Source organism: Ranitomeya imitator, chromosome 5 (genome assembly GCF_032444005.1).
Source record: "Ranitomeya imitator isolate aRanImi1 chromosome 5, aRanImi1.pri, whole genome shotgun sequence".
Classification (NCBI taxonomy): domain Eukaryota; kingdom Metazoa; phylum Chordata; class Amphibia; order Anura; family Dendrobatidae; genus Ranitomeya; species Ranitomeya imitator.
In genome coordinates this window covers 623,889,345-623,901,162 of record NC_091286.1, presented here as the reverse complement: position 1 = coordinate 623,901,162, position 11,818 = coordinate 623,889,345, and the positions used below count along the sequence as shown (strand labels likewise).

At 46.5% G+C, this 11,818-nt stretch overlaps 1 protein-coding gene across 1 annotated transcript in view; it reads right to left on the bottom strand.

Moving 5' to 3' along the window:
* Positions 1-872: 872 nt before the first annotated feature.
* The window catches only part of RRM2 (ribonucleotide reductase regulatory subunit M2), a 37,218-nt gene continuing 26,272 nt past the window's right edge, over positions 873-11,818 (bottom strand). Inside the window, exons 2-10 of the mRNA XM_069728087.1 lie at positions 10,107-10,358; positions 9,938-10,018; positions 4,953-5,093; positions 4,736-4,852; positions 4,417-4,550; positions 3,178-3,406; positions 2,988-3,092; positions 2,300-2,413; positions 873-1,496 (exon numbers count right to left, since the gene is read on the bottom strand). Coding sequence (XP_069584188.1) covers positions 1,344-1,496; positions 2,300-2,413; positions 2,988-3,092; positions 3,178-3,406; positions 4,417-4,550; positions 4,736-4,852; positions 4,953-5,093; positions 9,938-10,018; positions 10,107-10,193 — 1,161 coding nt within the window. The 5' untranslated portion in view covers positions 10,194-10,358 and the 3' untranslated portion in view covers positions 873-1,343. The remainder of the gene's footprint in view (positions 1,497-2,299; positions 2,414-2,987; positions 3,093-3,177; positions 3,407-4,416; positions 4,551-4,735; positions 4,853-4,952; positions 5,094-9,937; positions 10,019-10,106; positions 10,359-11,818) is intronic.

Below are 11,818 nucleotides of genomic sequence, written 5' to 3'. Positions count from 1 at the left end.
TTTCAGTAGGGTTTCCTGTCCTGACTGGGCGGATCCCCTCTCAGGTGTGCTGTCATTGGGAGGGGGGAAAAAAAAAAAAAAAAAAAAAACTTTCCCTCTAGACCAGAATGTATTTATAGGGAAGTTCACCCTTAATCCAGGTTTAGAGCTCACCCCTTCTAGCCTGGAGTATGAATGTGTTGTAAGTGATTACCTGGTGAGTTATCCTTCATTGCTTCCAAGCGTGACACTCGCCCCAAAGGGAAAGCAAAGCCACTGACAACCAGGACCCTGGGGCACAGATGCAATCTCGTTTGCCTACCCATCTAGTGGGAAAGTTGCCCCAGAGGGTATAAGAGCTCATTCCACGAGAGCAGTGGCTACCTCCTGGACTGACAGGTTGGAGGTATCGATAGATCAGATCTGTAAGACTGCCACCTTTTATAATCACCATCGGCTGGAACTAGCCTTCTGATCTAACCTTTGGGAGAAGGGTTCTACAGGCTGTGATCTCTCCCCAAGATACAATTCTCTCCATGGTACCGTCATGGGGGAAGGAGAAAGACCTAGTTTTCTACTCTGAAGTAGGGTGGAGACCAAGTTTGGGGAAAAACCTCTGTCCCTCAGAAGCACCCTTTAAGATTCCACACTGAAGTGTAAATTCACCACCTGATATACTGGTCCCAGAAAGAAAAAGGTCTGGAACTTCTGTAGTATCCAAGGGTTGGTGATGGACATCATCCTCAGCCAAGAGAACCAAGTTCTTCTTGGCCAGAAAGGGGCTATCAATATTACTCTTGCCGAGTAGTATATTGATGCCCAGAAACAGACTGTAGTCTTCAATAAGCCTGTATATTAGTCTTCTTGAGGAGTGCAAGAACAGTACAACAGTCCACATAAAAGAAATTCTTTAATTGCACAACTATATCTATTCATTAAATGCATGAGGTGTAGAATGTCACAAATTGTGCCATAATCAGCTTTCAAGACAATTTTTTTATTAAAAGAAATCTTTAATTTAAAGTGCCAGGTTCAGACTAAAAGTACATAAAAACCCATAACATTTACACTATTAAAAAAAAAAAAAGTTACTGTTATGCAGCTGCTCTTCCCCTGCAAAGTACACAGCACCCTTTATAATACATACACCAAGCTGTACAACTATTGTACCCATGAGTGTTTTTACAAATCACACATGCTGACTTCTGTAAACTAGCATATGTGAAAAGTCCAGATTATATGTGCCGCCATATGAACAATCTGAGCTTATAGTCACTGTAACAGGCGCCAGTTCTGCATGTGGCAGATAAGGACAACCCAAGTTAAATGCCCTCAGTCTTACTGCACTGAGACATTAAGTCCATTTAGAAATCAGCATCAAGAGTGAATTTATTGTCTGCAGCTTTTGCCATCACTCCCATCTTCTGATATTCTCCAACTTTCTTTTCAAAAAAGTTAGTCTTTCCTTCCAAGGAGATGTTTTCCATGAAGTCAAAAGGATTTTCTGCCTTGAAAATCTGGAATGTGAAGTAGATCATTAGTACAAATTTATAAAGAACCCCCATGAGGGGGAAAAAAAAAAAAAAAAAAAGTTATTTGAGCAACATTTCATATTCCCTTTCGAATCAAACCACTGCTGGTGTGACAGGCAGCAAATTAAGGAGCACAGGCCTTGTTGTAAATTTCACATCTCTGATCTGTCTATGCACAAAAATGTTGAGTGGTTTGGAGGCCAGACTAGTCCCTGAGCTACATGTACAAAGTGAGCTCTGTTGACGGCTCAGATCAGAAGTAATAAGCCGGCAACAGAGTGCGGTGTCACAATAGCTAGTGTGCAGAGACCGCTGATTCCACCTGCAAGGCCTGCACACTGAATTTGCTGACACTGTTGCAGTCTCGTTACCACTTATCCAAGCTGCCAACAGAGCGCAGTCATTGTGAAAGGTGAGAGAAGGGACTAGCCCAGCCACTGAAACTAGCGTGACCGATAAAATTTTGTTTCAGGGAAGGGGCAGAGGCTACAGCAGTGACTGCTGCCTCTGCCCCTGGATAACACTATTTTGAGAATTCCATCATGCACTGGGATTCAAAACAAAGCAATAAAAAGTACAGGGGAAAATAAGTTTAGGAGCAGATGGGAAATTTAATGCAAGTATAGAAAATAGCTTAAAAAGTGGCACTAAATAGAGACTGGGAATGAAAGACCACCCCAGCTGTGTGCATGCGTCATTTATATTATGATAGCCTCCCCCCATCCCAGCTCCTTAAAAACAAGTGTAAAGCAGACTGCAGTCACGACATTGTAAAATACTGCATTTACCTTGCTAAACCCAAGCTCCAGCAGGAGACGATCAGCCACAAATTCAATGTACTGCTTCATCAGATCACCATTCATGCCAATAAGTTTTACAGGCAGCGCGTCAGTCAAGAATTCCTGAAAGTGCAAAATGTTAATGTCAAATCAACTTAGAAAAAAAAAAATAAAGCCTGCCATACATTTTTCCAGGAAAGGCTTTTCTAGCATATAGATTACTCATACAATTATTGTTCAGATGCTTTGCGGACCAACTTCCAGAGCATTTTAATTTGTATAGGGTCCAAATCACGATGTTACTGGAAAATGCAGCTTTTTTTACCCACATAATGCAATAACCCCAGATACATTTTACACCGGTCAGCTAAAGGATAGTTTAGCAGTGTGGTTTAAGAACTTCTGCAGCTCATCTATTCACTAAACCAAAGGATCAGCCATTGTAAATTCCAAATCCTGATGCCTCTATCCCCCCACGGAAGTCAGGAAGGGGTCGGCTGATACCCCTGATGTTATCCTGGACGAACATGCCACGGAACAGATTTGGAAAATTCGATATTAGGCGACTTTCACAGTAGCCTTAGGAGGCAACATATTAAGGCTTACTACAAACATAGGCTCTAAATAAAACAGATCTAGGTTTTTACAATGAGATTTTGTAGTTCTTGTACACCAGCCGTTATGATTCCATACACACCTGTTCAATCTGGACAGCATCGACAATCAGCTCTCGGACACGATCTTCCGATGGTTTGTGAACCAGATGTTTGAACATAAGACACGCAAAGTCTGTGTGAAGACCCTGTGGTAGCAGATACAGAACATGTTACCCCAGCACAGAGGAAAGAAATACAACAACTCTTCTGTGGTCGAGAATATTACCCCACCTCATCACGACTGATCAGTTCATTGGAGAAGGTCAGACCAGGCATCAGTCCACGTTTCTTCAGCCAGAAGATTGCAGCAAATGATCCAGAGAAGAATATGCCTTCCACTGCTGCAAATGCCACAATACGTTCACCATAAGTGGACTGCTTGTCCCCAATCCAGCGCATCGCCCAGTCAGCCTTCTTTTTCACACATGGCAGAGTTTCAATGGCATTGAACAGAAACTCCCTGTAAGTACATGAAGTTAATAAAATGTTCAGATATTTCAATATACTCCATTTAAAGTGAAAGTGCATAGCAACTACAGCCAACACTAACAAATAAATTATGAACAGTTACAAGGTTGCACTGCTGGGGCACAATGTTAGCGTACAAAAAAAAAACAAATTTGAAAGCATTAATGGTATGTGCACACGATGCAGAAGACGCTGCGGATCTGCAGCAGTTTCCCATGAGTTAACATTACAGTGTAAACCTATGGGAAACAAAGATGCTGTACACATGCTGCAGAAAAAAACTCAGTTGTTAACATTCCGCAGCATGTCACATCTTTCTGTGGATTCCGCAGCGGTTTTACAGCTGCTCCTATAGAAACTGCAGTGAAATCTGCAGAAAAAATGCTGCATTTTTGCCCTGCAGACTTATCAAATCTGCTGTGGAAAAATCCAGTGGACCATTATACGTGTGCACATAGCCAAAGAAGTCAATTACTGTAAACGTAAACACCTTTGCATATATTTTATGCCCAGAATGCAAATATATCCTAATATTGAATATGCTAGCAAATTGCATTAATCCTATACACAGACTTTACCCATGAGAAGATTTTAGACCTTTTCATGAAGTCGTGTGAGCCCATCTGCCAGCAACAAGCCATTAAAAAGGCATTACCTGGGGACCCATCAACTACAGGCCTAAGAACAGGCAGGTAGTTACTGTCTGCTCTACTCAGCATCAGATTGAAGGACCACTCCATGTCCAGAGCTGCTCTTCTGAGCTGCTACTGTTGACCGGGTGTCATGTTGATTGTCAGCCAGCTTCTTGCAATTAGGAAGCACAAAACCGCTGTCCTTCAGCATGACATCAGCTGTCACATCCAATCAACACAGCATAGGACAAGCAGCTACGGTCGACTATGTCCACAGAAGCTGCAGAGTTCCTGACAGGGGTGGTCTGTTTGTACTGTTATCTTTGAGCCTAAGTAACTTCCTTTAAATATCCACCATACAAATGCCTACCTTTCTTTAGAATCCTTGATGTAGGTGTCAATGAGGAGACTGTACATCTCTGAATGAATGTTCTCCATAGCAATTTGGAAGCCATAGAAACAGCGAGCCTCAGTTACTTGAACTTCTTGACTGAACCTCTCAACCTGTAAAAAAGTTACATAGATGTGAATTTGAGATCACTGAGAATATTTTAGCCACGTTTTCTTGCCCTTAATTGACTGAATCTGGCGCTGAGCCAGTGAAGTATTTGATTAGCTAGGTTACATACATTTATATTCTCCTAACCAATATTTTTTATGTATTTCAATGTTCCTCAGCATGCACTTACCAAGTTCTCATTTACAATGCCATCACTTGCAGCAAAGAAGGCCAACACATGAGAAATGAAGAACCTCTCTTCATCCTTCAAGGACTCCCAGTGCTGGAGATCTTTAGAGAGATCCACCTACAAAGACCAGGGTTCAGTAGATCAGATCATTGACACACAGTAAAGGAGGACATTATGGTGCAGTAGTGAGGAGACATCCAGTGTCCGCTGCGCTCACCTCCTCTGCCGTCCAGAAGGAAGCTTCTGCTTTCTTGTACATTTGCCAAATATCGTGGTACTTGATTGGGAAGATGACAAAGCGGTGGGGGTTCTCCCTCAGGAGAGGCTCATCTTCAATGCGCTGCTGTTTAGGCTTCACCTAAAAAAATTGAATAAATAAAAATGCTGTTAAGTTCCCCCTAGACTTGTAGGGACCCAAGGAGCTGAGAAAACATTGGTACCAGGATCTACCAAGTCACATAATGAAGTCCAGTTTAATTTCAGATATAACAGAAGAGAACTAGACTAGTCAATGACCTGATCAATGCATGCTAGTCTACATAGGTACCAAACCCCATTCACACATGCAATTGCTCATTCCAACCAATGCAATGAGGTTATGCAAAATATGAGATAATTTAGGCCTCACTAAGTCAGTGATTTTTCATTAAAAGAAAAATAAAATTCTATAGAAGCCAAGCCACAACCAATGAACAGGTTGTAGGGTACTCCCTCACCTGTCACTACTGACAACTGGGGGTTAAGTTGTGGGAATTGGCGTTCTGTCCCGAAACTAGAGACCACCGCTCCTGAGCGCCCTCCACAGATAATGAAGTGACCATCATTGTATCCCTAACAGGTTATTGCGGCCCTGCCCACTTCTGTATTGTGATGCCGTGGGTATCATTAGGTCAGGACAAGGTGCGACATCCCCATTCACAGGAGTGAAGACAGAACATTCCTTTAAAGCCGTCCCAGCTGTTCCGACAGCCGCAACACATGCAGGGATTGAGTGTTAGGCAATTCCATGCATGTGTTGCGGCTGTCAGACACCAAAGATACTGTTAGCACCTGAGCATGCTCGAATAACTATCCAATCACTCATTGCTAATCAGGTGTCATACACCTGTCCTAATAAATTGGACATGTGCACAGTAACAGCCAATCAAGCAGATGAGTATACTCCACTTATGGCATGGAATTGAGCAGAGGTGCAATAATCATAACTACAAGTCTAAATTTCCCTGTCTTGCACAAATTGAAAAAAAAAAAACGAACTTGTCCTGCAGATAAATAGTGCACTAAAGCTGCACTGTAATCCCAGATAACAGGATAAAGTTAACTCCATTACTCCTGGTAACCTCCAGTTAGAGGTGCAGCTTCAGTCACTGAGCCCTGGTGCCGACTGACAGCCAGCTCAGGAGTACTTTAAGGGTATGTGCACACGTATTCTGGAGGACTGCGGATTTGGAAAAATTGCAGTGCAAAACCGCTGTGTTTTTTCCTGTGGATTTATCGTGGTTTCTACTGCGGATTCCCTTGCGGTTTTATACCTGCAGTTTTCTATTGGAGCAGGTGTAAAACCACAGTGGAATCTGCACAAAGAGTTGACATGCTGCGGAAAATAAACCACTGCGTTTCTGGCAGTGTTTTCCACATAGTTTTTTGTTTCCCATAATAAATAATAATAATAAATTTATATAGCGCCAACATATTCCGCAGCGCTTTACAAGTTATAGAGGGGACTTGTACAGACAATAGACATTACAGCATAACAGAAATACAGTTCAAAACAGATACCAGGAGGAGTGAGGGCCCTGCTCGCAAGCTTACAAACTATGAGGAAAAGGGGAGACACGAGAGGTGGATGGTAACAATTGCTTTAGTTATTCGGACCAGCTATAGTGTAAGGCTCAGGTGTTCATGTAAAGCTGCATGAACCAGTTACCTGCCTAAGTATGTAGCAGTACAGACACAGAGGGCTAATACTGCATAAAGTGTATGAGAACATGATGCGAGGAACCTTTTTTTTTTATTTTTTATTATAAATAGGCCACACAGGGATCGTTAGGTTAATGCATTGAGGCGGTAGGCCAGTCTGAACAAATGAGTTTTTAGGGCACGCTTAAAACTGTGGGGATTGGGGATTAATCGTATTAACCTAGGTAGTGCATTCCAAAGAATCGGCGCAGCACGTGTAAAGTCTTGGAGACGGGAGTGGGAGGTTCTGATTATTGAGGATGCTAACCTGAGGTCATTAGCGGAGCGGAGGGCACGGGTAGGGTGGTAGACTGATACCAGGGAGGAGATGTAGGGTGGTGCTGAGCCATGGAGTGCTTTGTGGATGAGGGTAGTAGTTTTGTACTGGATTCTGGAGTGGATGGGTAGCCAGTGTAATGACTGGCACAGGGTAGAGGCATCGGTGTAACGGTTGGTGAGGAATATGATCCTGGCAGCAGCATTCAGGACAGATTGGAGCGGGGAGAGTTTTGCAAGAGGGAGACCGATTAGTAGAGAGTTACAATAGTCCAGACGAGAATAAATAAGTGAAACAGTCAGAGTTTTTGCAGAGTCGAAATTAAGAAAAGGGCGAATTCTAGAAATGTTTTTGAGATGCAGGTAGAAGAGCGAGCCAGTGATCGGATGTAGGGGGTGAATGAAAGGTCAGAATCAAGGATGACCCCAAGGCAGCGGGCATGTTGCTTTGGAGTAATGGTGGAACCGCACACGGAGATGGCAATGTCAGGCAAAGGTAGGTTAGTAGAGGGAGAGAACACGAGGAGTTCAGTTTTTGACAGGTTTAGTTTCAGATAGAGGGAGGACATGATGTTAGAGACAGCGGTAAGACAATCGCTGGTGTTTTCTAAAAAGGTCGGTGTGATATCGGGAGCAGAAGTGTATAATTGGGTGTCGTCAGCATAGAGATGGTACTGGAAACCAAATCTACTGATTGTTTGTCCAATAGGGGCATAGGTATACATTGTACTGTAACCTCATGGGAAACTGCTGCGGATCTGCAGCAAAATCTGCATCGTGTGCACATACCCTAAGTGGGGAGCTGGCTGTTAGTCAGTGCTGGGGCATAGTTACGGCTGCCAGTCACCGTGTACTGACTGATTACTTAAGTTAACTTACACCCTTTAGCTGCCATATCAGTGCAGCAGAAGGGCAGCTTGAGTACTCCTGCAGATTTATAGGATATGGGGATGTGACTGGTCCCCCTAAAGGAGTGTGGTGCTGCCATAGTGACTGTTTGGGGTAGATGAAGAGGCTGCACAACAGGAAAGCAACAACCTATAAGGCTACTTTCACACTTCCATTTTTTGCAATCTGTCGCTTAGGGCAAAAAACGGATCCTGCAAATGTGCTTGCAGGATGCGGTTTCGCCCATAAACTTGTATTCGCGACGGATTGCAACACATCGCGTCCGTCGAGCGATGGCTCCGTCGTGTTTTGGCAGATAGTCTCACAAAAAAGTTCAATCTAACGTTTTGTCCTTCGCGTCCGCCATTTTTGACCGTGCACAAGCGGCCGAAACTGCACTCCCTCCTCCCCAGACTGCAGAATGGGCAGAGGATGCATCGAAAAACTGCATCCGCTGCCCATGTCGTGCAAAAAAAAAAAAAAATTCACAACGTGCATCAGCCCGACGCATTGCGATGGACCCGTACTGACAGAAGTGTGAAAGAGGCCTAAGGGAGGCCTGAAGACAGGTCACCTTGCAGCAGGGAGTACTTGCAATGCACGAGCTATCAAACCCATTTATAAGGTGTAATGGACCACCACAATACAACAGGGGGCAAACAATGGTGGCGACTGACGACAGTTTCCAACTCTAAGCCCAGATTCAGCATTTGTAAGCCAAAACCAGGAGTGGGTGATAATACAGGAGTGGTGACGAGTTTCTATTTTACTTTTCCTCTAATTGCTCTTCTGGTTTTGACTAAGGCTACTTTCACACTAGCGTTTTCAAAACGTTGAAATGCGTAGTTTAGGGGAAAAAACGCATCCTGCAAAGTTATTTGCAGAATGCGTTTTTGCCCCATAGATTAACATTAGCGACGCATTGACGCGCGATGGTTGCGCAGTGTTGTGGCGGACCGCCGGGAACAAAAAACCTCCGCCCCCACCTCACAATGGGGCAGCGGATGCGATGAAAACCCGCATCCGCTGCACCCGTTGTGCTGCGCAAACAACGCTAGCGTTGTTGAATCTGAACGTCACAGCGCACGACGCTAGTGTGAAAGTAGCCTAAACAAATAAGATACTGAACAGGGCAGAGTATGCTTTTTTCGTGTATTAAAAAAAAAAAAAATTAATCTGCTTATTACAGTCCCATCAAGGCAGAATCAAGGGGGAAGTGTGAAATCCCATGCACTTCCTCACTGCATTCTGCCCACCCCCCCAGGTTATTTGTTAGTGTTTACTCAAATGGGAGAAAGATACAAGACTTGCCCCCATTGTACCCAGCAATGTTTCTGCCACCACTGTGGTATTTGGTGCAGAGGAAGGCTACTTTCACACTGGCATCGGAATCTCCCCGTCGCAATGCGTCAGGCAGAGATTCCAACGCTAGCGTTTAGCGCATTGCACAATGGAGGCAGCGGATGCATTTCTCCAGCGCATCCGCTGCCCCATTGTGAGGTGCGGGGAGTTGGGGGCGGAGTTCCAGCCATGCATGCGCGGTCGGAAAAAGCAGTCCGCCAGGAGCAAAAAAAACGTTACATATAGCGTTTTTTGCTCCCGACGGTCAGCCAAAGCACGACGGATGCAACGTGTGGTAATCCATCTCAATGCGTCGTCAATACAAGTCTATGGGGAAAAAAAACGCATCCTGCAAGCACTTTTGCAGGATGTTTTTTCTGCAAAACGACGCATTGCAGTTAACGCTAGTGTGAAAGTAGCCAAAGACAATAACCATGGTGTGTGATCATAGCCTCAGATTAATAAAGCACCGATTTGTAGCCTAGAGGCGGACATGCAGTTAGCCATTTATACATATTAGCCAGGGAATATATTGCAGTTAACCCCCTCCATGCCGGAGATGACCGCAGATCAGAGGCTTCTGGTGAGATTTGGCGGGGAGGAAGCCGGTCACCACCTCCCCTTTGGCGCCAGGATAGGGCCCCTCCCGGTACAAACCACCACCCCCATTCTTCACTGCGTACACGCATGCACTGCTGGGAGTTGTGGTCCTCCTGGAGCTGCAGCTTGGGCACTTACCACCAGCTCAGTCTCAGCCTCCTGGAAGATCTTGCGGGCGGTCTTACTGGCCAGGATCCGGGTGTTGCTTAGAGATGGAGGCTGCAATGAGCAAGATAAGTAATTAGTAAGAGTTATGCATTGGATACAACAGCGCCGGGAGCGCGGACAGCAGGGAGCGCGCACTCACCGTGTTCTCCTTGTCACCCAGCGACAGGTGCTTCATTGGGGAGACGTTTTCGTTGACAGCAGAGAATGGCTGACGGGAGGACAGCATGGTAACGGCGGGAAGCGGCAGACGGCTGGGCGCACAGCGGAGAATGTGTGTACAGAGCAGGGGAAGATGAGCCCGCCGACCCCGGGCGCTGCCTATTTATACCCAGTTTGCATTTGGCGCCAGGAAAACTTCAGCCAATCAGGAGTAAGACAGGGGTTACCGGCACTGAAAGATGATTGGACAAGAGTGACTGAAGGAGGAGCCATAAGGAGTTAATCATAAGTGGCGGGTCTGGAGCCACAGCTGTTGCTGTCAAAAGTGCGCGCTTTTTACACAAAAGAGCAGAGAAAACACGAGTGATAATGGTGTGGCGTTATCAGCTGCTCCTGCACATACATGTATGACACAGTACACACACATCTGTGAGGGGAAGTTATGTATATAATATATATCATCATAAACATCTGCACAGAGGTCTGAGGTGAGGCTGCCCCACCAGACACAAAGGGGTGTGAGGTGAAGCTGCCCCACCAGACACGGAGAGGTCTGAGGTGAAGCTACCCCACCAGACATGGAGGGGTCTGCGGTGAAGCTACCCCACCAGACATGGAGAGGTCTGAGGTGAAGCTGCCCCACCAGACACAAAGGGGTCTGAGGTGAAGCTACCCCACCAGACACGGAGGGGTCTGAGGTGAAGCTACCCCACCAGACATGGAGAGGTCTGAGGTGAAGCTACCCCACCAGACACAAAGGGGTCTGAGATGAAGCTGCCACACCAGACACAAAGGGGTCTGAGGTGAAGCTGCCCCACCAGACACAAAGGGGTCTGAGGTGAAGCTGCCACACCAGACACAAAGGGGTCTGAGGTGAAGCTGCCCCACCAGACACGGAGAGGTCTGAGGTGAAGCTACCCCACCAGACACAAAGGGATCTACGGTGAAGCTGCCCCACCAGACACAGAGAGGTCTGAGGTGAAGCTGTCCCACCAGACACGGAGGGGTCTGCGGTGAAGCTGCCCCACCAGACACGGAGCGGTCTGAGGTGAAGCTGCCCCACCAGACACGGAGGGGTCTGAGGTGAAGCTGCCCCACCAGACACAAAGGGATCTACGGTGAAGCTGCCCCACCAGACACAAAGGGATCTACGGTGAAGCTGCCCCACCAGACACAGAGAGGTCTGAGGTGAAGCTGCCCCACCAGACACAAAGGGATCTACGGTGAAGCTGCCCCACCAGACACAGAGAGGTCTGAGGTGAAGCTGCCCCACCAGACACAGAGAGGTCTGAGGTGAAGCTGCCCCACCAGACACGGATAGGTCTGAGGTGAAGCTGCCCCACCAGACACAAAGGGATCTACGGTGAAGCTGCCCCACCAGACACAGAGAGGTCTGAGGTGAAGCTGCCCCACCAGACACAGAGAGGTCTGAGGTGAAGCTGCCCCACCAGACACGGATAGGTCTGAGGTGAAGCTGTCCCACCAGACACGGAGGGGTCTGCGGTGAAGCTGCCCCACCAGACACGGAGGGGTCTGAGGTGAAGCTGCCCCACCAGACACGGAGGGGTCTGAGGTGAAGCTGCCCCACCAGACACAAAGGGATCTACGGTGAAGCTGCCCCACCAGACACAAAGGGATCTACGGTGAAGCTGCCCCACCAGACACAGAGAGGTCTGAGGTGAAGCTGCCCCA